Here is a 23,742-nt window from a genome sequence, read left to right as displayed (position 1 = left end):
ATATTTTTGATATATTTTATAGTTGGAGGAGTTCAAAACCTATTACAATAATGATGATTTTACAATGACTAGTCAAGTTGTCAATTAGTATACCATGTTATACATTTCTATCATTATTTGAACGTCATCGTCTAGAAATTAATTAAAACAATTTTAAAACGCCAAGTATAAAATAGAAACTCGCAAACTGTTACGGATAAACTTTTTTTTTTTTGGGTCGATGAATTGGACAACCCCAATCTTAGGTTACACACACCCACTCACACACACTAAAAATAACCTAAAGCTAAAGCTACCACGAAATTGCTTTCAATGTCTCAAAGACAAGTTTCAGAGCTAATTGTATGATACATTAAAAATCGGGGAATATACTCCACACTAACTAATTGAGAATACTGTTTAGGCCCACAAACGATTCATGTACACAAATACACAATGTACAAATTACTCAACCTGATATAATCTGAGAAAAATCTAAATTGATCACCACCGACTTCTGACATAAAAGTGAAAATGGTGGCGCATCCAATTCAGTTACGGGGAGGGACTTTACAGGAATGTTGCTGGACCTTCAAGAAGAAAATGCTGTTTCCATGGCTTGTAAAATCGTTGCAGTATCAAATGTGAAATTCATGAAGCTCCTGCCAGGCCCTATATCAAGATTTTGAGATTCATTTTCAGGCTTTGTGGGCTGGCTATCCATGAATGTTGAGCTACTCCCTGTAGAACTGTGCTTTGCTTTCCACACGCAAATTCCTTAACAAATGTAAAAGGCTTATCAGCAATCAACTAAGCAACTGACATTTCAATTCTCAACAAAATCCCAAATTAAATACAATGCAGTGCAGCGAATTAAACCATGTGTGTAACCAACTTACCTTTAAGGGGCAAATCAGGCCTTGGAGCCATAGGAGGTGGATGTGATGAAATCCATGATTTCAATGATCTGCATAAAAGACACCAGTCTTTATAAATTTCAACAACTCGTGGGACATTCACCAAAACTATCAAAAATCACGTGCCGCTGTACTCATGCCAAAAAAGGGGACACCATATAAAGCTTGAGGCCAGTGATTCCACGAGATATCACTTCATCACTTGCTGGTTGAAGGTCATCAAGCCGGTGCAATGAAATTTCCTACAAACCAACAAAAAAAATTTCTCAACAATCAAAATTTCAATCATTAATCACCTACAACTGACTGTGAGAAGTGATAATGTTACAAAGCATATTCAACTCAAAAGCTTCCGAGAATAAACAATGCAGACCACATATAGATTCATATAAATAGAAGAACACCAATACTCAAATACGAAAAGGACAAAATAGCAAATGCATTATAATGAATACAACATAACACTATTAGAAAATGATCCAACCGGAAAGAAAACAAAACTTAAAAGTAACATGAGAAAGCGTCACATACACTGATCTCCTTTTTGGTTTGTGGGGCAAATGCAGTATCATCTTTCACACCAGCAATATGTAAAGTCGGACTCTCTGTTGTCCAAAAATAATTTCAAGGTATTCTTCCTTTTTAAGAAGTTTTGAGACATCAAAACCTGTTTCTTCCATAACCTGCATTAATAAAAAAACAAATAGCGAAAAGCTATGCTAGACTCATCGGCTAGAGATGCAAAATTAGCTAATGAATAGGTATCTCTCTTTCCTAGACCTACACTTCAAATCAATGTAACACGAGGAAAGAGAGTCATGTAAATGAAGACAATGGAAGACTTACACTCAAAAGAATCACACACTTACTTCTCTAATGGAACATGCATGATCTTCTTCATCTTTGCTCTTTTTGCCACGAGGGAAGCTCCAACTTGAACCTTTCCATCCTTTCACTAGCAAGCACTGTCAACAGTAGGCGTGTATGTTAATATGACCAGACATACCAATGAATCTAACAGAAATATTTTTCTAGCCCCAAGAAGTTGCATTGAAAAATAAATCAATTCGAAGTTTGAACTAGAGGGGTCAATGATAAAATGTAACATGCAGTAGACCACATGGAATATACTCAGGAGTCAGGACACAGTGATAAGTTAGAATTGTGAGTTTCTAACTCAAATACACATAGGTACCTTCTTAAGTAAACAGTAAAAACTAAAAACACAGTTTAAGAATTTACTTCACACCTAGGGAAAACATAAAAGCAACATATTTTAGTTCATTAGCAGCCATTTAAAATTGATCTAAAGGCACTGCAAACAATCATGCAAAATGCGGACGACAAAAATGATCCTTTGCCAAATATAAAAAGCATTTGTCAAATTCATGAATATATGTCTCAAATTACTGGATCTGCTACTGTGGGTTAAAAACTTAAAATTTTTAGCTATTCTTTTTCATTTGAGTCCTTGAAGAATAATGTACCTAGACGGCTAGACATAGATTTTATGAGGTTTAATCATTTTTACATCTTTGTAATTACGATATCGTATAGGTCAACAGAAGAAAATCAAATTTAAGCATTTAACTATCATTTTGGTCAAAACAAACAACTATAGTTATCCTTGTAACATCGTTAATCACTTTGTATATAGCAACCAGCTTAGAGCTTTGTACAATTATTAGTAGTATATATATGAACGTACCTAGCTGATATTGCTCAGCAGTAGACATGGAGTGGCAAATAAAATTGGAAGATCAATCTTCAAAGGGAGAAAAGGAGACAACTCAACTTTGACCTATTGTATTCAAAACACCAAGAAGGCAAAATTAGATTTAAAACCAGTAAAGGAGAGAACTATTTTGATCGAGTAGCACGACCAAAAACTTATTTGTATAACAAAAGGAAAACTACATATTCATATGATAAATTTTCACAACATCTCCTCAGTGAAATTAAAGCATATGTGCAGACAACATTCTTCTAGCCTAAAAAACATGATGACATTGCAAAGCAATCACTCAAGACTAGGGTCTTCAAACATTTCCACTAAAGCAAAAGGGCTGCTACCCAGGCAATTAAAATTTTAAAATGGCCCTCAAATCATATCAGAAATGTCTCCATTACAAAGGCAACAAACACGATTGGCAAAAGCCTAGTCAATTGTAATATAAAATTCTTCCTTCAAGCGTTACCTAAATTCAACTCAGTTAGATGTACACTTTTGGCAAACCATGATATTGGCCTTATATTAAATATTTTATATGGCAACAAAGATGATAAGATAAAAAAAAATTGAAAAACATTAAACAATAACAACTCCGTTTCCTTTAATCCATCATTTTGGCTAAGTTTAAGACTAACATTAATACTCAATTAATAAACATAAAAAATGCTATGTGTATACCAATTTAATACAACAGTGATGTGGTCTTAATTAAAAGCCTAAGCCTCGATACTCTCCAATGGGGGTGCGAATCCATGTTTTGAAGGTATCTTCTTTATCCTTAGGTACATACCACGTGAGGCAGAACTTCTGGATGTGGGGAGCAGTGCGTTGAGCTAGAACAGCATCGACGAAAGCAGGAAAGCAAAGATCTCCTCCATGCTTATCATTGTCAAAGTCCAAGACCAGGAGCTCCTTCCACAGGCAGCGCCACCTGCGAGACAGGACGCTGGTGGGTATAGAGTGGTTTAATCTAGCAACACGGTTAAATAGCAGCCCACATGTTTTGTGAACATAACCATAAAACAAGCAAATGTTTGGCAGGTTTCCCAGAGAGTAGAGATGCCATCATCCTGCATCATAAATCGATATATTCAAGAGCTTATGCAAATCATAGCATTAAACAGCATATATAAATTTCCAAGGTTGACGGACCCAAAAAAAATTATGCATGAAACAAAGAATTGAAAATACTTGTCATTGTCAATATCAAAGTTAGCAACTCCAAACCAACCATAATGTTCAAGTGCATATTTCATTATTTCTCAAGGAACAGGGCACCAGACAAATTTATTCATAAGCATGATATTCGATAAGAAGTATTCACAAGCATCGACAAATATTTCAAGAATTTAGGTGGAACACTGGCCCTAAAATTGACTCAATGTTGTGCAACTTTAATATTATAAAACTCTAAGACTCCAACATGATATCTTGTCAACAGTTTTGATCAACGAACAACAGAGGATAAGGATAGAGATAGTGTGAGTTCATACCATGTTAAATGGGATTTTGATCAATGAAATTTAGCTGACATGTTGTAGAGCCCCTCGGTATAGCAGATAAACCCTTGACAATATTGTCCTTTGTCTCTGGGTGTAAATCAGATCTAAGTTGAATTATCACTGTCTCCAAAACAAGTCCTCCTTGTAAAAGATATGCAATAAATTCACGCTCATCTGCATCGTCTTGATATTCTATAAACTCAAAACTCTTGAGATGTGATGTCACACAACTGGGAACCATGGTTGGTGGTGTTGGTCCATTATAGTCCATGATGTGGATATGGAATTCCTGATAACAAAAAACAACACTTCTCATTAGACTTAGGCAAACAACAAAAAGTAAATAGAGACACTAGATTTAACTTGAAATGCATTCATACCTCCCAAATCCAAATTATGAGAGCTTCAAGTACATGACAGCTGTGAAGGACGTTTAGCAGGAAGTTTGTGTTGAAAAATGGAACATCAAGCTCTAGATAGATCAAATGGTGAAATTCTGGAAACTTGAAAGCTGGAGCACTAAATAAGCACTGTGTAGAAGATAACTAGATATTAAATATAATTCCTAATTCAAAATTATAGTTATAAATTCAAATTATCAAGTTATATCAAACATTAAGCTTGAGGAATCATGGGATTATAATAAGCATGTTACCATAGTTGTGTAACGTTTCAATGTTAACAACTCTGTTTCACGAAGTGCCTGGAGAAGCATGGGCACCCAACAGACATGTTCAACAAGTTCACCGTGAATATCAATACTTGAATGATCTTCCTGAATATCAACATATGCCTCCACCATGTTGGGAAAATGGCTAACCAAAACGTGTAGCTCAGAAAACGCCGACGTCACTATTTTCAGATGGAGGTATTCAAGAGATGGTGTGTCTATCACACGATGGTTAATCTCATCACACAGGGTAGAGTAATCTTCAAAGGTTAAACTCTTCAATGTCTGAGGCATCTGAATTGTAGGTATATAAACATAACCTTCTGGGGTCATGTGCTGTAGAATGAGCTTAAGATTTTCAAGAACAGGGCAGCCAGATAAAAGCTTGTTGTCCATATCGGCAATTTCCAATTCTAGGTTCTTGAGGGATGGCAGATATACATCTGGAAACTCCGGACCATAATACATTGAAATATCATGTTTCAAAACAAGGGACGTAAGTGATGTACAAGTGAATATGGCTTTAGGCAAGTTCATTCCAAGCGTTACATCTACTTTAAGGCTGAGATATAGTTCCTGAAGGCAGGGGCCAATGACGGCATTAAGCGATGTTGAGATGGGATCCACTCTAAAACTTTTGCACTTGAGGCGGAACTTTTTGATGGGGTACAAATCTGCATTGCGCTGAGCTAGAATAGCATTGACGAAAGAATCTAAGCTGGGATCCCTAGAGGACCAAAAGAGTATATCATCTATGTCAAGGACTTGGACATCCTTCCAAACATGGCGCCACCTGCGAGAGAGGCTGCTGGTGGATACAGCTTCTTTTGTTGGGAGGTATGAGAGAATGTTGCAAAGGATATCGTTCGGTAAGTAACTGATCCTATCCATGTTGATGGATTCGCCTTTTGTCAATTTTGTATCTGGAGAATGGGTTACAATTTAGGGAAAATGAAGGAATCAATTTAACTCTTAGTTGGTTCCACTTAAGGACTAAGATTCTAACCAGCGTAGTGCACAAACACAAAAGATAAAGCACTTACAAGACAGTGGTTATATGCGCAAACATTTAATCAATAATCAGTAAATCAAAATAATAAAATCACAACATAAAACAGTAGCACAGCAAGATCAGAGCAAATCAATAATCAAATAATCGTTCAACAAAAATTAAAAACACAAGCAATATCTAAAAATAAAAAGCGAACATGAAAGTTTGTCATCAATCATCAAAATTTGCAAAAACTCAATCTAAGCATAATTAAATCATAAACCAATGAATCATTAAGAGTTTAAGAGAGTCACAAACTCACAATATAAGCATAATTAAATCATAAAACAGTAAAAAACAAAACAGCAGCAGCACATCACTACCCTAAAAAACCAAAGAAAACCACAAAACAGTAAACACAAGGCAGCACATCAAGAGTAGCAGCAGCACATCACTATCAGAAAAATTCACAGAATAGTAAACAAAAACAAATTCATCACCAACAGGCAGCAACACATCACAACCCAAAAAAGTCACAAAATAGAAAACACAAAACAGCAGCAGAGAGCTAATCAATAATCATTAATCAGATAATCATTCAATAAAAACACAAAATGTTCAATAATCATTCAATGATTTCTGAACAAAGCATAAAAAATTAAAAAAGATGAAGAACGAGTTAGCTCTGAGTCAATGACCTTCGATCGCAATGGAGGACGGACGGCAACAAGACGGCGGAAGTTCAAGGTCGTCTTCCTTATTCAACAAAGTTCACGGTTCAGTTCAGTAACTTCAGTTCACAGTTCACAGAAAAATCAAAAATCACAAATCACAGTTCACATCTCACAGAATTTCACAGAATCGAAAAATTATTCAATTATAGTTAAAGAAAAAATTACCTAGAAGCTAGAAGAAGCCTTCAACAGAGCACGCAAGAGGGAGACACGGAGACAAGGCGCACCTTCGAACGGGCTTCGAACAGGACAGTGGCTGTGGTGGAACAGAGATAGCGCCGGCGACGGCGTGGCTGCGCGACGGAGGCTTCCACGTTCGCACGGTGGCTGCGCGATGGAAGGGAAGGAAGGTTGCGACGGAAACTGGCACTGGCGGTGGCTGCGAGTTCGACGGCTGAAAGGAAAGCTGGCTGCGCGAAGCTGGCTGAAAGGAACTTGCGACGGTGAGTGACTTCCACGGACCTTGCGACGGCGGCGGTGGCTGGACGGAGGTTGCGCCGGAAGCTCGAGGTGGAGACTGGGAAGTGGGAACTGAGAGCGAGAGGTGAGAGTGGAGGGCTGGAGGGGAGGCCCGAGAGTGGGTCTCTGCTGTCTGCGGGTGTCTGGGTTTAGAGGATTCAATTTTGGTTCCAAGTCAAAATGCAGTATTTTTAGGATAGTGGTTCCGGTAGAAAAAAAAAAACATTGGATAGTGTTAAATTTCACTCATCGTTTATTATTCTCTCTCTTATTAATTTTTGGTCCCACTTATAAAATTAAAGGAAAAAGATCACACTTTATTTTTTTTAGTAAAAAAATGGAGAGAATCCATTTCCGTATTTTTAGGGCTTAATTTTAAAAATTGTCCAAATCACGGTTCAGTTCGACTAATTGATTTTTTGTCGGTTTAATAGTCTAATTCCGGTTTTTGAATTTGACGATTTTACTTTTTGTTTGAATCGTGTTTGCTAGGGCTAGAAGTGAGTCAAGCCAGCTCGAGATCGACTCGTTAATAACTTGATAAGCTGAACTCGTGAGCTGAGGAGCCGAGCTTGAGTTTAAAATTGAACTCATAAATTAAATTAGTCAAGTTTGAGCTTGAATGAGCTCAGCTTATTAGCTCGTGAGTTTGCTCGATTATACATATAATATTAAAAGTATAGATTAAATGTATATAAGGTATGCATATTAATAATTTAATATATATATATATAGTAATATATAATTTTACATATATATTAATGTTTTTAATAATTTAAAATGTTATAGTCATTTTTTATATATAATTTTGATGTAAGACATAAATAAAAAATTTATAATTAGTAGATAGATAATATATAAAATTTATCTTATTTTAATATTTTTTAAATATATATAAGTTATCATTTATTGATATAAAATTATAGATTATGTTCCTATTATTTGAGTCAGCTTGTGAACTTGAGCCAGCTCGTGAGTTTTCGTTAAGTCGAGCTTGAACTTAGACTCGATTGTTAATGAGTCGAGTCGTGAGCCAAGCTTAATTTTCGTAAATCGAGCTTGAATTTAGTCTAACTCGACTCATCTCGACTTACTTCTAACCCTAGTGTTTGCTATCAATTCTTGGTTCGACCGATCGATTCGAACCGATTTTTAAAACATTGGTTTTGACTGCAGCGGCGGCAGCTGTATTTAAATTTAAAATAATAACGATAAAAGAGAGGGAAAGGAAAACTAAAGAGAGGAACCGGGCAAACTGGCTTGGATTTGTAATTATTTGACCATTATATATATATATATATATATATATATATAGTTGGGTGAGAACAAGTGAACATTTTTTTTAAATAAATAAAAATATCATGGACAATATACATATTTTTACAAAAATTAGTTATCATTATTTTCAATCATCTTCCCTCTCTACTAAAAATTATTTTATAATTAATTAATTATGCACATCTATGAAAACGTTAATAATCTTGGTTTTAAATAACTCTACAGTTTGCAATTACAACTTACAAGCCTCATTAATTAGCTCTTTATGTGTGTGTGTATATATATATATATGTATGTCCTATACAAAACTTCAGGGGTGATCACAATTCACAACACAACTGAATACTAGTTAGTAGTACTAATAAATTTGTGATCTGAAAAAAAATAAAGAAACAGATGTTGGCAGTGTTTGCAAAGGAAGCTGCAAAGCCACCTGAGGAGCTGAGGCTTCCAACAATGGTCCAATGATGACCCCAGAAGAAATTGTGGACAAGTTTAAATCTTTATGGCCGGATTCTACTGTTTATAATCTCCCTCATGGAAATTTCATGGCTTTGTCTCACCAACACAAGACTCCAACGCAACCTAGGTACATTCAATTCAAGGCTTTTCATTCAGTTTGTTATGTGTATGATTTCTGTATAAACATGTATTCTGATATGGCTTTGTATTGTAAAAGTTGCATCTGGCTAGAAGTTTAAATTTCAGATGCTTGATTCTCATCATGTTTTCTTGCAACAATCCCCCTTATGAACTCTGCTTTGTATAGAGTTCAAGAAATGACTAATCTGTATGATTCACGTTCCAAGACTAACCCCCGTCATATATTTTTGATATATTTTGTAGTTGGAGGAGTTCAAAATCTATTACAAAAATGATGATTTTACAATGACTAGTCAAGTTGTCAATTAGTATACCATGTTCATATACATTTCTATCATTATTTGAACGTCATCGTCTAGAAATTAATTAAAATAATTTTAAAACGCCAACTATAGAATGGAAACTCGTTAACTGTTACGGATAAACTTGAAACACACTAAACCTCACCATACCGGTTATTATTATCCATTTGGTTTGAACTTGAGTTATTTCGGTCTGCCGGAATTCAGAGTTAATTGTATGATTCATTAAAAATCGGGGAATATAAACCTTTATATTAGAATGATCTTTCTAGTTTAACAGATAAATCCACACTAACTAGTTGAGAATACTGTTTAGGCCCACAAACGATTCATGTACACAATGTACAAATTACTCAACCTGATATAATCTGAGAAACATCATGTACAGCTACCTAATTTGATCACTACCGACTTCTGACATAAAAGTGAAAATGGTGGCATCCAATTCAGTTACAGGGAGGGACTTTACAGGAATGTTGTTGGACCTTCAAGAAGAAAATGCTGTTTCCATGGCTTGTAAGATCGATGCCGTATCAAATCTGAAATTCCTGAAGCTCCTGCCAGGCCCTATATCAAGATTTTGAGATTCATTTTCAGGCTTTGTGGGCTGGCTATCCATGAATGTTGAGCTACTCCCTGTAGAACTGTGCTTTGCTTTCCACACGCAAATTCCTTAACAAATGTAAAAGGCTTGTCAGTAATCATCTAAGCAACTCACTTTCAATTCTCAACAAAATCCCAAATTAAATACAATGCAGTGCAACGAATTAAACCATGTGTGTAACCAACTTACCTTTAAGGGGCAAATCAGGCCTTGGAGCCATAGGAGGTGGATGTGATGAAATCCATGATTTCAATGATCTGCATAAAAGACACCAGTCTTCATAAATTTCAACAACTCCTGGGACATTCACCAAAACTATCAAAAATCACGTGCCGCTGTACTCACGCCAAAAAAGGGGACACCATATAAAGCTTGAGGCCAGTGATTCCACGAGATATCACTTCATCACTTGCTGGTTGAAGGTCATCAAGCCGGTGCCACGAAATTTCCTACAAACCAACAACAAAATTTCTCAACAATCAAAATTTCAATCATTAATCACCTACAACTGACCGTGAGAAGTGATAATGTTACAAAGCATATTCAGCTCAAGCTTCCGAGAATAAACAATGCAGACCACATATAGATTCATATAAATAGAAGAACACCAGTACTCAAATACGAAAAGGACAAAATAGCAAATGCATTATAATGAATACAACATAACACTATTAGAAAATGATCCAACCGGAAAGAACACAAAACTTAAAAGTAACATGAGAAAGCGTCACATACACTGATCTCCTTTTTGGTTTGTGGGGCAAATGCAGTATCATCTTTCACACCAGCAATAATGTAAAGTCGGACTCTCTGTTGTCCAAAGATAATTTCAAGGTATTCTTCCTTTTTAAGAAGTTTTGAGACATCAAAACCTGTTTCTTCCATGACCTGCATTAATAAAAAAACAAATAGCGAAAAGATATGCTAGACTCATCGACTGGAGATGCAAAATTAGCTAATGAATAGGTATCTCTCTTTCCTAGACCTACACTTCAAATCAATGTAACACGAGGAAAGAGAGTCATAAATGAAGACAATGGAAGAAACACTCAAAAGAATCACACTTACTTCTCTAATGGCACATGCATGATCTTCTTCATCTTTGCTCTTTTTGCCACGAGGGAAGCTCCAACTTGAACCTTTCCATCCTTTCACTAGCAAGCACTGTCAACAGCAGGCGTGTATGTTAATATGACCAGACATACCAATGAATCTAACAGAAATATTTTTCTGGTCCCAAGAAGTTGCATTGAAAAATAAATCAATTCGAAGTTTGAACTAGAGAGGTCAATGATAAAATGTAACATGCAGTAGCTAGACCACATGGAATATACTCAGGACATAGTGATAAGTTAGAATTGTGAGTTTCTAACTGAAATACACATAGGTACCTTCTTAAGTAAACAGTAAAAACTAAAAACACAGTTTAAGAATTTACTTCACACCTAGGGAAAACAAAAAAGCAACATGTTTTAGTTCATTAGCAGCAAATTAAATTCAAGGGCATACTTATGACAATATACCACAGGGAAGGTAAACCCCCAAGAACTAGAAAACAAGTATGCAAATAGAATTTTATATTTACTACAGAAAATAAAATCTTCTGCTTCCGTGACCAAATTCTTGGCTTACCCTTTCAAATGTTTCATCAAGAATTATTGCTCCAGTTACTGGGACTCGAACCTTGTACGAAGTGAAGTCCTTAAATATATCATCTATATGAGCCACATAAGGCTTTAAAACATCACAACTGTTGAACACTGTTTGATATTAAGGAAAACAGTGTCTAGGCTATCATAACTTCAGTAGATTTATAAGTTAACAAAACGAACAAGAATGGAAATCCTATATGTTACAGTAAACAGAGAGGACCGAAAAAGGACCAGAAATAAAACAATCATAGTCAGGATACTTAAAGACGTGAACTCCTTGAGATTTAATGACTTGAGAGATGGGTTATTCTCAACAGAATTATCTTCATAAAACCAATGTGCATACTCCACAAGAAACAAGATCCTTTCGAATGATTGAAGGTCTTCCTTCGGCACATTTAACACAAACCGGCTGCAATATACAAAACATAAAAAGGCAATTCATGAAAAAAAAAAAAAATAGGAAGACAATAAAGTCTAGATCACATCTTAAAAACAACCCTTTAATGCATAATTAGGCCGTTTTAAAACTGAAAATTTAACAGTTCTACTACCAAGACCCAGCTGAACATTCTTTTTTGAAAATTGGATAGCAGCATAACAACTAAAATCATGTATCACATTCTGAAGCAAAGGGGAAAAAGAAAAAGAAAAAAGAACACTTGAAACGAAAAAGAGCTCCCAAATTTCAAGCATTAAAAACAGAGAGAGTAGTAAACAAAATCGGAAATCAGAGAAAAGAAGGAACCTGCAGAGATCGTCGAGGAGTTCTTTGGTTGGAAGACCGTTCTTAGACGAAACACCACTCGCAGTACGATGATGATTCGACATCGCATCCCAAAACCCTAAAATGAAAAGGGAAGAACAAACGAAAAAGAGAAGCTTGTACAGAAATTGTTGTTGTTGGAAGGACTTGAACTGCAAATTAAAAAGAAACCGGAAATGAGGTGATTGAGTGAAGAGAGTTAGTTGCGGTTACTTCTTACCCGAACCGGATTCGATCTCACTTTCAACTTTCAATGTTTCAAATCATTCAATCTATTCTTTGCTTTTTCCCTTCTCCTTTGCCTTTTATATCATACATCGCGCCATGTGCCATTTAACTATTTTTCCTTTCTTCTTTGATTTATGGTTTATAATTCTATATTAATATTATTATTAACTATATATATATATTGTTATAAAAAATAGGTTTAACTGTTGGTCCTATAGTTTCGCAAAATTTTTAATTAGGTCTCTATATATTTTTTTTCTTTAATTGGGTCCTTGTACCAAAATTTCTTTTAAATTAGGTCTCTACATTTTTTTTCTTTTTATTTAGGTTTCTATGCCAATTCTTTTTTTTTAGTTAAGTCCCTATAAAATTAAGCCAATTACTACTAAGAGGGACTTAATTAAAAAAATTAGTGCATGGACCCAATTATAAAAAAAAAAAGTATAGAGACCTAATTGAAACTTTCACGAAACTATAAGGACCAATAGAGTAATTAAACCTAAATAATATTGTACACATTAACAAAAATTTTGACGCAATTATTTGTTATTCTAAAAATTTAAAATATGAAATTAAATGACTAATTTTTTCTTCATTATTGATAGTTTTTATACATTTTTTAATATCAAATGCACGCATTCTTTTTCCTTTCCTTTTCTTTGATAATATTAAATCTTATATTCATTAATTGTGAAATAAAAATATCATAATTTTAGTAAGTCAAACTTCTTATGGTATTATTATATTCTTAATAACATAGGAGTCTATAGGTTGACTGGTTGACTTCTTGACCCACAAATTCTCTACCACTATGGGTTTCCAAAATCTAAAAGTCATGTTTAATTTCTTGTCTTAAGTTATCCAAACCAAGCATGCTTTGGAGGAGAAAATCTTGTGTCCGTGTTAGAATTACATACCAAGTTTATAGCAACTGTGTATATTCCATAATCTCTGCCCTATTATTACTGTGCTGTATAACTCTTGAGGTAAACACTTCAATTTGTGCCACAAGACATAATTTGACTACAAAACTAAGATTTCGTGTTTAAAATATATAACATCTACACTAAAGTTTACAAGCTTGTGCCTTAAAAGAGTGGAAATGCTTCAATGGATTAAAAAAACAAGCCCTTGAATATATGATAAGCAACAACTAGGGACTTCAGTACACATAATTTAAGCAAATATGTATGACTAAAAGCTCTCCTTGATACTTCTATTTGGATGCCAGCGTCCAAAAATTCAAAATAAACGAGGGCGAAGCAGCAAACCAACTCATGAATGCCATGGCTGTTGCTGTCTCAAACCGGCTGCAATGGTTCTGTGAACAATCATTCAGATCATTGCCAATTAGGACTGTGATGCCAGCAGAAGCACAGGCAGCAGAAAATGTGAGTGTTGAAGTAATCTGCAGTAGAATTCATGCGAAATAAATATTAGCTTCACTGATATTATTAAAGCCTACCATGGTCAAATCTTTCTTGGATAACCTATTAACTCAAAGTCAAGGATAATTCTGGGGAATACAGCTTGTGATAATGGTACACTATCTTACAAGTTTAATTGCAGAAGAAAACTAAGTCCAGCAGCGAAGTCTTACCCCATCGCCAATAGAGAATAAGCTGGAAACTCTGGAATTTCGGAAGCCGCGCTTTACTAAAATGGCATAGACATCAGCAATCGCCAAAGAGAGGCTCCACAAGCATTGAAGGCTGACAGCAGCAACTAGGTAGCTGGCACAGCAAATATATCAAAACTTGTTATAAGGGACCATTATCAGTGCAGATAATCACATCGCAAACACATATGCAAACAAAGATAACAAATTAGTGGAGTTGCTATACAGTCCCAATCTTTATTTTTTATTTCTTTCCCTAGAGATTTAAGGCTCTGTTCTATACTGTCTACTTGGTTTTCTCAAACAAAATTTATTGCTTCTAAATAGATATGAGGGAGGCAAAGGCTTGACAATATGACCAACTGGATCTTGAGGATTATAATAAAACACTATATCCTTGCCTTTTTATACCATCAAGCTACTCCCTTTAAAAGTGGGGTGGAAACTCAAACCAAGAGGCATTTCAACTAAAAAGATGACAACCAAACCTCACCCTGAAGATGCCATTATACTACAACAAAAACCAATTATCATAAGGTCTATTTAGATCAGTTTCTTTTGCCCCTAATGGTTTGTGCCAAAGTCTTCTTCAGTAACCAAACTATCTTTAATCTTCCTCTTTCATTTGATCCACTTTTCTAGTGAAGCTGAAGCTTCTAGCTGCTGATTCTCCTTGCATGACCAAGACACAACAACATAAACGGGCAAATAACTTTACTCATTGTTGTTGTAATAGATTGCTAAAAGGGTATAAAATTCCAAGCAAAACAAACACCATATAATCAAAATTTACTATCATCACTAAAGTATTAAGTAGCAAATCAAGTGATAAAATTACTTAATTTAGCTGAAACCATACAAATCCTATCAAAGTATCAAGCAATCATATTCAAATTAGCTACATGGTACTGTCAACAATTAAAAAAGTTTTTTTTTTTTCTTTTTAACCATTTTATTTTTCAGAATTATGATTATGTCTTCTCACATATTGTAAACCCTAAAGCACACAGCAACGAATAGAAATTAGCACAGAGAGAGAGACAGGGAGAGAGTACCGGAAAGCAGTGACGGTAGGGAAATCGGAGGTGGAGGCCATGACGGAGAGGGAGATGAGGGCGAAGGCGAACTGAAGGGAGCGGAGGATGAAGCCGCCGAGGGTGCCGGGCATGCCCTGTGTGTCTTTAAGGGAGTGACGTGGCATGGCGTTGGCGTTTGCGTTCTCCGTCGCCGTCATGGGCGGCGCTTCAATTGGGTGAACTGACGGCCCCGCCATAAAGAAATTGATGAATTTTTTAGTGTCACTCACACTCACTCACTATGTGTTTGCTGAAATGCTGAACTGAATTCTCTTCTATGTGCCTTTAACGACCAAACACCACTCATTGCTTATTCCATCCTACAATCAACAAAAACACAAGATACTTGTCAAGAATATAAAAAAAAAAAAAAGAAAACCTTTTTATTAAATAAAGTAACTCTTCATGTATTTATTACATAATTTTTCATAAATTACTGAATAAATGTCATTTTCAGTTCCTAACCATTTGTCTGATGGACTTTTTACCCCCTAAGAAACCTAAAAACTCAAATCGGTCTCTATTTACTTTGATATACGTACGTTCTAATCTCTGATTAGGGACCAAAAAGGACATTTACTCAAAGTAGATAGGAACTAGAACGTACATATATTAAAGTAGATAGAGACCAATTTAGATTTTTATATTTTTTAAGGAGTGAAAAGTCTATCGAACAAATAGTTAGGGACCAAAAAGATATTTACTCTAAATTACCCCATTTTGTTAAGTTACCAATTTTTTGTTTATACATTATGAGTGTTATAAGTGCGTGTACATATGACATTATACTTTATTTTAATGCCTTATTAGTGTGAGATTGCCTATTTGGTGAGAAACAAAAGAATATTTTACCCTACTTTCCTTTTTAATATAGATCGGAGTTGGTAGTTTTTTTGGTCAAGTCATAAGTTTACCTTGTATAATGTATGTACCTTAATCCTTCTATTCGGTTTGGCTATGTTGGGTGTGTTTGGGAAACCCGTTTGAAAGGAAGAATCACGTTTACATTTCTTGAAAGCTTCAACTTTTGGTTTGGCAAATTTTTTTCTCATGAACGCAGAAGTGATTTTGCTACCAAAACCACGTTTACAAGAAGCAACTATTTGTAGCTTCTGCGTTTTCTTAACTGACTTTTAGCCATAGATACTAACAATTTATTTATTTTTTACCAATTTTATCCTTTGTATATGTTATTGTATTAATTATAAAATTATTGTTATTTCCATTTATATGAATTATATTTTCTATTATTTATTATTTTTATTTTTTTCAACTATTTATTTGACATTATACACTTTTATAACTGTGATTTTTGTGTATTATGTTTGTTATTATCTTTTTTATAATATAATTTATTAATTCTATTAGGTAAAGTAAATTAAACAAAAAATTAATTGTAAATAATAATAATAATAAAAAATTATAACATACTAAAAAACGAGTACCAAAAATACTAAAAATATATTATATAAAAACATTATCAAGAACTTTTAGATTTGTTTTAATCACTATAAAGTAAATATTTATTTTTTTTATTATTTTCAGTATTCTCTTTTATAACTGTAATTCTCGTATAGTATGTTTTAGTGTAATTTTTTATAATATAGATTATGATTTCATTAAAAAAGATAAATTAAAAAAAAATTAATAATAGATAATAATAAAATCGGATTCCAAATTAATATTAATAATAAGATTATTGAGAGTTCTAAAACAAGAATACGATGTAAAAAATACTAAAGTAACATTTAATACTTAGAAAATGTAACATATTTGACTAATATTCTTTTATATATATATAATTTATATTTTTTTATTTTTATTTAAAAATATATTTTATCTATTTTTATATGTTATTTTTATTTTAGTAAGTAAATATTAATTTTATTATAAAATTAACTAATAAGATGTATTTAAATATCTAAATTAAAATAATAAGATAATATAAAAAAAATTTTAAGTTGATGTCTATTTTAGTAATTTTTTAGCTAAAAGTGATTTTGAATGGTACAAGCCAAACAACATTTATTTTACTATAATCCATTTTGATACAAAAATTACCAAACATAAATCACTTTAACACAAACTTACTTTTGATCAAAATTAAGTTTGCAAAATCAATTTTATACAAACTCCCGTTTGCAAACTGTAATCCAAACACACACGTTGTCGTTAGCCATAGCCAACTCAAATTCTCACCCTCTCATGCCCTTGTCATAGTAAGCAAAAAGCAATAACAATAATTATAATAAAATAATAATATTGTGATATTTTGAGTGACAATACAATCTAAGGAGTTGGACAAAGAGAATGCTTACTCCTCTATTGGGAATCTCAGTCACCTCAACTGCCATAAACAGCTTCAAAATCCAGCAATTCAGTCTCAAGAAACCAACCTCTTTTCCATCTCATCATGTTTCACCTTTTTCTCCCTCCAAATCAGGTATGTAGAACATTGATTGCATAGTTAATACTTGTTGAGTTTTAGCATTTCCATATCAAATCCTTGACTGGATTGAAGATTAGTCATTTGTAATTTATTCAGAAAGTTAAAACTAAGTAGGTGTATGTTTGGATATGAAGGATTATGCAGGGCAAGTGAAGTTGTTGATCTGTTCCCAGCATTGTGTTCTCAAGTTAGAATCCGGGAGGCGAGGTTGATGGACTATTGGGAAGTGGCAGAGACTCATTGCAGCTGCTTCTTCCCTGAATATTCCTTCCCTTTGGATTTTCTGCTGAGGATTGATAGATTGCTGCTGGCTATGTTAGCAGCCATGTTAACAGCCTTGTCTAGGCCAAGAACTTGCAAAAGAATCTGTTTGGTTGCTGATATTGGTAGTGGCAGCTCACATCATCAATCTCTTTCTTCATTTCCAAGCATCCTCAACAAGGGATATGTCGCAGGTATATTAACACTAGACAATTTCGCAGACTATCTACCACGAAAGGGGCCGCGCCGCCGGAGAAGGTTATTGCAAGGCTATATATAACTTTATTCCCTTATAGTTTCTTAGAATAGCTCTGTACATACATGATACATGTTCTCTTCATGACAGAAAAATATTGTTGTGTTTTATGTTTTCTGAAGGACTGGAATTGCATATATATCAAATGTGGCAGTAAGGGAGAACTTCAGAGGGAAAGGAATAGCTAAGAAATTGATTGGAAAGGCAGAATCAATGGCCAGAAGTTGGGGGTGCCGTGCAATTGCATTGCACTGTGATTTGAACAATTCTATGGCCACAAAGTTATACAAAGGCCAAGGCTATAGATGTGTCAAAGTTCCAAAAGGAGCAAAGTGGCCTCAGCCAAGGTCCTCTCCTGATATCACCTTCAACTTCATGATGAAGCTTCTCAACAACTCACCTGCTTCTGATTAATTACATTATCTTGGAGGAATAATTCATATTTATTCCATTGCATATTATTTTAGCAGGAGATATTGGAATGTAAATATGCAAAGGCAAGGATTTATATGCAAAATCAGTTGCAGCATTGTAGATTGCACACATTTTATAGTTACTTATTTCCATTCTTTTGTACCTAAGTGCATGTAGATACAAATCTCTATTGGAATATCTCTATTGGAATGACTGGCCTTAGGCCAGCTTTTCTTTCATGAAGAGCGTTTTAAAATCAAATCATATTAATAAGTAATAATAGTTAATATTCAAAATAGTTCCTGAAAAATCAGATATATATTATTGTGTACCTTTGTGAATACTTGCATACAGCATGCTTTGACTTTGGAACAAGGTGACCTCTTCTATTTTTTCTTTAAATTGTCAACGGTACAAAAGAACTAATTAAGCAAGAAAAGAAAAATGTTTTACCAATTTAAATACCTTTTAGAGCATTTATAAATCCATCAAAGCATATTTAACAAGAACTATGCTTAAAAGTTAAACAAATTTGGTGCTGACACATTTTGTACTTGGTATTCAACACCATTACCTCTTGTGGGACAAGGGGTTAAATATTAGTTGTTAAATATTTGGTATCTTCTGAAAATAGATACTACTCTTCAAGGCAAGGCACATGGTTTGTCTTACAACAGTGGGGTAGATAGTACTAAACCCTTAAGAACTCCATTGGATGCTTATAGTTGATGACTTCATCCTAGTGATTATCAACCATTACCTTCATAGGATTCAGTTATTTATCTTAGTCTCTGCTGTAATATTTATTTTTTTAAATTGAGATCCTTGTCTTGGTTAATGGTTTTCCCTACTAAACTTTGTATATTGCATGTTGGTGTGACAAACAAAATGTGGGCCATACCCTCAATGAAGTTCCAAGGAAGAAGGAGCCAAAAAAGGAAGTTCTTTGTTTTACAAAGGGACATTAGTTGCTAATTAGTTGAATGTTCCTTAAAGTAACTACAAAATTGGACTGCACGGGAATCTCATCCTGCCATTTCTTGCATTGAAAATCACTAAATATTTTACTTTAAGTGATTAATGCCAACTTTATTGCATATGTTGGAGCTTTATTTGATTGTAATCTAATTTGCTTAATTGCTTATTCAATATACTACTCACAACAGTCACAAATAATCTAAAACATTATATAACATTTTCCTTCAGAAAAAGTACATAAGGAGTGATATATTCCCCACAATCTCTTAATAAAGAAAATATAGCAGAAAAACAGAAAACTTCAGTCAGGTGCAATGCAAGTTAACGAAAATATTAGCACTCTAGTTCATCAAAGTTGCTATCACTAAATAATATTATAGTAGTAGTTTTATTTTATGAGTGAGAAATATTTTTGTTAACTTGCACCTAGGAAAAACTATGCCAAATGAAAATATGCACCTATCAACAAAGGAAATCCTAATGCTACAGCTGAAACTGAAAAGAATAGTTAATTAGGCTCTTTGATGTGTCTTCTTCTTCTTCAAGAACTCACTGAAGCACAGCAACTGAAACACTTTGGCTTGCTATAGAGCCAAGCAAAGTAGATTAACATTTTCTGTTCCAAGACCAGATTTGTGCTGATCTTTGTACCAGGGAGACCCTCCATTAGAAGGAGGGTTCTTCTCTACTGGACTACTATTTAGATGCAATTCAGAAGCATTATTTGATTTCATCTTCAGCAAAGTCCCTTCATCAGATGAATTGTTCCCATTTGAGCTAGAACTGCCACCGTTTGAACAATGCTGTTCAGTGTGAATCAGTTGTCCAAACAAGAAGATATGGGATGGTGGTGATGATGATTTCACTTCTTCATTGTGTTCTTCTTTTAAATTATGGCTAGAATTTCCAACACTTAACAAGCAAGATATATCAGCATTGCTGTTCTTATAGGTCCCACAATAAGGGGGACTAATAAGATGCATATTGTGTGATTGTGATTGTGATTGTGATTGTGATGGAAGCTTGTTGAAGAAAGGATAATCAGATGGAGACAGATCAAGAAGTTGAGCATGCCTGGCTCCCTGTATGCCTGCAATACTGTTATTCTCTTGAATGTTCATCATTAAGGACTTAGAAGAATGATTCATAGCAAGATGATTATCATTACTGTAACTATAATTGCTGGGAAATCCTGGCATTATTGGAAGTTGGTTATTGATGAGGTGAAAATCTTGGTTGTGAAGAAACCTTGGTTTCTTTCTTGTTGGAGAGAATGGAGAAAGATGGTAGGTGGGAATGTCTGAGACTAATTCAACCAACCAAGGATTTACACACTTCACATGCTGTAGTAATTCTGGTTCATCCCACACCACCTGAAACAAATTTAGAGCAATAAAAATAAAGATGGTTGAAACAGTAGTATGTATATTAAAGGTTCCATTGACTTGCATATGTAAAGTCCAATCAAGAGTAGCCACCTGTGTCTCTACAGGTTCAATCATGAGAGGTACATTTTCACAGATTGCAATCAATGTTTTGTGTTGTCACATCCAACTGACTCATTCAAGAAAACTTTGGTACTTGGCAAGGAGAATTTGTCAGAGACAGAACTTAACAGACAAACATGAAATGATTTGGTACCTCATATCATGCGCATTGACTATTATGCTAACTACATTGGTTAGTTTAACAGTATTCATAGTAAAACAAACATGATTCATAAATGATAAATGATATAATCGAATGATCTTTCACCATCATGCAGTAAAGAAATTAACCCAAGAAACTAAACAAATCTAGGTTCATTAGAAATTTGACAATAGCAATTAAAAGATGTACCTGCAGAAGACGCCATGGAGAATTAGGCCAATGAATGGGATCAAGAAGCTGAACAGAAGAAATGGTTCCCATGAACCAACTGATTCTAGAAGAATCCTCAGTCTCAAAGGGCATCTTGAACCTCATCCCAGAACACCACCTCACTTTCATTGCATCTCTCACAACTGAGGCCTTAACACAAAACTCAGGTGAGCTTCCCCTTGGATAGTACACAACCTCAAATGGCCTTCCATTAACACCACAACTCACAGCTTCAACCACCGATGACACCGACACCTCGCCGCCTCCAACTGCCACCTTCTTGGCCCTCCTTATCCCAACACACAGATCACCATCCTTAGCTCTCAAGAACACAATGGAATCACCAGCTACAAGCTTCTTCTGGCTCACAAAATTGCTCCATCCAGTGGTCAATAGGTGCCTGCGAGGAGTCCCTGTTGAGAATCAAGAGAGTTAGAACAAAATTCAAATTCAATTGAACCATGAAAACCTATATATATATATAGTATTAGCACCTCTATAGATGTGCCTAAACTTCCAGCAATTTCCATGAACATCTTTGGCAACAATGTTCTGAACAGGAGGATCAGCAGAATAATCCAGCCTTGGGAATATGGTTTCAGCACAGTAACGAGGCACTGAGAACCCTCCACCATTGTTGGCATCAGATTGTGTCAATGTCTTTGCAAATGAAGCAGGTTTCTCTTGATGACCCCCCTCAACAACTCCTCCATTGTTGTTACCACAATCGTCACCACCATCTTCCAAATCCATTAACAATGCATTGGTGTTTTCTTGAGTGAGAGGGGTCAAAGACAACTTGACAAAGACCTCATCAGTATCAGAATCTGCCATGTATTTGAGTCCAGAAAGCCAGCATGGAATGAAAGAAGGGATTCTTGTTGTGAAATCCACTTTTCCTCCATGAGCATGCTCTGCATGCCCTTGTGGAAAGTACAAAACTTTTGAGTTCAGAGGTGGCATTTGAACCATGGAACCAGCACAAGCATGCCATAATTCAGAATCCAACCACCTTCCTGATGACTCCCCAAACATCTCAACTCTATCAAATTGATAATTCAGCTGGAAGAAGCAGAAAGATCAAACACACAACAACAGAGAATATATATTATTCAACAAATATGAGAAAAAATAGAAAACAAACAATAACAGAAAATGAACATGGTTACAGACTACTTACCAATTATGGCATTAAAATGAAGCAAGGAGATTATGATGAATAATAATAAATAGTGTGAAGAAGAGAAGAAGAGAAAAAGTGTGTGATGGTGTGAGAAGAGTTTCAGTGAGTGAGAGAGAGAGAGAGAGAGAGAAAGAGAGTAGTTGTTGTGTAAATCACGCGTCTAAGGTTTCAATACTATTTATGCTGCCGACGAGAAAATGAAGCAGACACTTTTGACACAACACAACATACATGAAAACATTGCTAGTTTACAACATCATGTGACGTAAGTACACAACTCAAAACAAGTCATTTTTTTTTCTTTTTCTTTTTCTTTTATTTTGTATTTATTTTTAAAATGTCAGATTTTGTTTTTGATATTGGAGTAGCAACAGTGTTTTTTCAAAATGTGGGTTGATGGGAGTGTTAACGTGAAACTGTTTAATTAGATAAATGAAAATTAGACCGTCCAATTTGTGAGAAGCACATAAATCGGACCGTCCGATTTGTGAGGATACAGAAATCGGACTGAGAAATTTGTGAAATTAGACCGAGAGATTTCTGTTAAAAAAAATTTCAAAATTTTGAAGTATAGAAATCGGACCCTCCAATTTGTGTTTCTTTCACATTTTTAAAAAATACCAAAAATTACAATGTTAAGATATATCACTACTTTTACTCTCATATACAAAAATGCCTCAAAATGTTTATAATTATTAGTGTCATTATCTATATAATATATGTATGGTTGGTGTTTTTTATTCAGCTGAAATTTAATTTGGTTCTTAATTAGTAACAGATTTAGTGCCATGTGAATATCACAAGATTATTTAGTTGAAGGTAATATATTACTAAGCAACTATACAGTTTCATTCATTTATTTTATTTTAAAAGAAACAAAGATATATTACCTTTAATATAATAGGAAACAAGAGCAGGTGATTAATTAAGAAACTAAAAGTTTGAACAAAATTGCAATAAAGGAACCACATGCTCCCACCGAAAAGGAAAACTATACATGCAATTAAAAATACGAAGATTTGAAGTTCTTAATGTTGATAGTTGTTGCGATTTAATGCTACACAGAGCAATCAAACTATACATTAATGAAATGAGCTTTTCAATGCTTATTATTAGTTAATAAAAATAGATCAAATTAAAGAGTAAAAAAAGGAAACTTTCAATGTATATAATAATAATAATAAGTGTCATGGGGTCAAACAAAAGGGAAGCAACAACACGTGGTTATAG

At 34.4% G+C, this 23,742-nt stretch overlaps 5 protein-coding genes across 15 annotated transcripts; 1 reads left to right on the top strand and 4 right to left on the bottom strand.

Moving 5' to 3' along the window:
* Window positions 1–117: 117 nt before the first annotated feature.
* Window positions 118–7,133, bottom strand: LOC130981999 (putative FBD-associated F-box protein At5g56440). Of its 10 annotated transcripts, none has more exons than XM_057905804.1 (11): window positions 6,490–6,634; window positions 4,786–5,723; window positions 4,511–4,660; window positions 4,122–4,419; window positions 3,419–3,698; window positions 2,605–2,697; window positions 1,766–1,861; window positions 1,428–1,579; window positions 1,052–1,138; window positions 879–946; window positions 123–756 (listed from the first exon to the last, which is right to left on the bottom strand). In XM_057905804.1, exons 2-4 carry the CDS (start codon window positions 5,689–5,691, stop codon window positions 4,126–4,128), a joined length of 1,350 nt encoding a protein of 449 aa, XP_057761787.1. In that variant the 5' UTR covers window positions 5,692–5,723; window positions 6,490–6,634; the 3' UTR covers window positions 123–756; window positions 879–946; window positions 1,052–1,138; window positions 1,428–1,579; window positions 1,766–1,861; window positions 2,605–2,697; window positions 3,419–3,698; window positions 4,122–4,125. The 10 variants fall into 10 exon arrangements, with proteins under 10 accessions (XP_057761789.1, XP_057761785.1, XP_057761788.1 ...); XM_057905803.1 differs by having other exon boundaries at window positions 879–1,138; window positions 3,419–3,559; window positions 3,645–3,698; XM_057905798.1 differs by adding an exon at window positions 6,691–7,133 and having other exon boundaries at window positions 125–756; window positions 879–1,138; window positions 6,490–6,581.
* A 2,255-nt stretch (window positions 7,134–9,388) lies between these two features.
* On the bottom strand, window positions 9,389–12,527 carry LOC130981997 (mRNA-decapping enzyme subunit 2). Of its 2 annotated transcripts, XM_057905793.1 has the most exons (9): window positions 12,410–12,527; window positions 12,172–12,268; window positions 11,684–11,835; window positions 11,404–11,531; window positions 10,840–10,935; window positions 10,507–10,659; window positions 10,117–10,220; window positions 9,961–10,028; window positions 9,389–9,839 (listed from the first exon to the last, which is right to left on the bottom strand). In XM_057905793.1, the coding sequence occupies exons 2-9, from the start codon at window positions 12,252–12,254 to the stop codon at window positions 9,655–9,657; spliced, it is 969 nt and encodes a 322-aa protein (XP_057761776.1). In that variant the 5' UTR covers window positions 12,255–12,268; window positions 12,410–12,527; the 3' UTR covers window positions 9,389–9,654. The 2 variants fall into 2 exon arrangements, with proteins under 2 accessions (XP_057761776.1, XP_057761777.1); XM_057905794.1 differs by having other exon boundaries at window positions 12,172–12,410.
* A 679-nt stretch (window positions 12,528–13,206) lies between these two features.
* On the bottom strand, window positions 13,207–15,440 carry LOC130979252 (CASP-like protein 5A1). The gene is made up of 3 exons (XM_057902641.1): window positions 15,091–15,440; window positions 14,018–14,150; window positions 13,207–13,825 (listed from the first exon to the last, which is right to left on the bottom strand). Exons 1-3 carry the CDS (start codon window positions 15,306–15,308, stop codon window positions 13,634–13,636), a joined length of 543 nt encoding a protein of 180 aa, XP_057758624.1. The 5' UTR covers window positions 15,309–15,440; the 3' UTR covers window positions 13,207–13,633.
* A 1,916-nt stretch (window positions 15,441–17,356) lies between these two features.
* On the top strand, window positions 17,357–18,801 carry LOC130979251 (GCN5-related N-acetyltransferase 4, chloroplastic-like). Its single transcript, XM_057902640.1, has 3 exons — window positions 17,357–17,554; window positions 17,695–18,079; window positions 18,200–18,801. The coding sequence occupies exons 1-3, from the start codon at window positions 17,422–17,424 to the stop codon at window positions 18,489–18,491; spliced, it is 810 nt and encodes a 269-aa protein (XP_057758623.1). The 5' UTR covers window positions 17,357–17,421; the 3' UTR covers window positions 18,492–18,801.
* A 639-nt stretch (window positions 18,802–19,440) lies between these two features.
* Window positions 19,441–22,650, bottom strand: LOC130979593 (auxin response factor 18-like). Its single transcript, XM_057903059.1, has 4 exons — window positions 22,510–22,650; window positions 21,824–22,391; window positions 21,309–21,742; window positions 19,441–20,842 (listed from the first exon to the last, which is right to left on the bottom strand). The coding sequence occupies exons 2-4, from the start codon at window positions 22,362–22,364 to the stop codon at window positions 20,054–20,056; spliced, it is 1,764 nt and encodes a 587-aa protein (XP_057759042.1). The 5' UTR covers window positions 22,365–22,391; window positions 22,510–22,650; the 3' UTR covers window positions 19,441–20,053.
* Between the last annotated feature and the right edge of the window lie 1,092 nt (window positions 22,651–23,742).

The sequence above is a fragment of the Arachis stenosperma genome, chromosome 5 (genome assembly GCF_014773155.1).
Source record: "Arachis stenosperma cultivar V10309 chromosome 5, arast.V10309.gnm1.PFL2, whole genome shotgun sequence".
NCBI classification, from domain to species: Eukaryota; Viridiplantae; Streptophyta; class Magnoliopsida; order Fabales; family Fabaceae; genus Arachis; species Arachis stenosperma.
Note: the sequence above shows the minus strand (reverse complement) of the source record. Positions and strands in the feature narration are given on the sequence as shown.

Excerpts from the sequence above, each read along its gene's own strand:
- LOC130981999 (XM_057905798.1), bottom strand. The coding sequence starts at position 5,691 with ATGGATAGGATCAGTTACTTACCGAACGATATCCTTTGCAACATTCTC. Across the intron at positions 4,661-4,785 it reads TGAAACGTTACACAACTATG|TGCTTATTTAGTGCTCCAGC; the intron begins GTAACATGCTTA and ends TCTTCTACACAG. Across the intron at positions 4,420-4,510 it reads TCATAATTTGGATTTGGGAG|GAATTCCATATCCACATCAT; the intron begins GTATGAATGCAT and ends TTTTGTTATCAG.
- LOC130979251 (XM_057902640.1), top strand. The coding sequence starts at position 17,422 with ATGCTTACTCCTCTATTGGGAATCTCAGTCACCTCAACTGCCATAAAC. Across the intron at positions 17,555-17,694 it reads TTTTTCTCCCTCCAAATCAG|GATTATGCAGGGCAAGTGAA; the intron begins GTATGTAGAACA and ends TTGGATATGAAG. Across the intron at positions 18,080-18,199 it reads GGGCCGCGCCGCCGGAGAAG|GACTGGAATTGCATATATAT; the intron begins GTTATTGCAAGG and ends TGTTTTCTGAAG.
- LOC130979252 (XM_057902641.1), bottom strand. The coding sequence starts at position 15,308 with ATGGCGGGGCCGTCAGTTCACCCAATTGAAGCGCCGCCCATGACGGCG. Across the intron at positions 14,151-15,090 it reads CCTACCGTCACTGCTTTCCG|CTACCTAGTTGCTGCTGTCA; the intron begins GTACTCTCTCCC and ends TTGCTGTGCCAG. Across the intron at positions 13,826-14,017 it reads TATTCTCTATTGGCGATGGG|ATTACTTCAACACTCACATT; the intron begins GTAAGACTTCGC and ends ATTCTACTGCAG.
- LOC130979593 (XM_057903059.1), bottom strand. The coding sequence starts at position 22,364 with ATGTTTGGGGAGTCATCAGGAAGGTGGTTGGATTCTGAATTATGGCAT. Across the intron at positions 21,743-21,823 it reads GTTTAGGCACATCTATAGAG|GGACTCCTCGCAGGCACCTA; the intron begins GTGCTAATACTA and ends GATTCTCAACAG. Across the intron at positions 20,843-21,308 it reads CTCCATGGCGTCTTCTGCAG|GTGGTGTGGGATGAACCAGA; the intron begins GTACATCTTTTA and ends AATTTGTTTCAG.
- LOC130981997 (XM_057905793.1), bottom strand. The coding sequence starts at position 12,254 with ATGTCGAATCATCATCGTACTGCGAGTGGTGTTTCGTCTAAGAACGGT. Across the intron at positions 10,936-11,403 it reads TTGATGAAACATTTGAAAGG|TGCTTGCTAGTGAAAGGATG; the intron begins GTAAGCCAAGAA and ends TGCTGTTGACAG. Across the intron at positions 10,660-10,839 it reads ATGCATGTGCCATTAGAGAA|GTCATGGAAGAAACAGGTTT; the intron begins GTAAGTGTGATT and ends TTATTAATGCAG.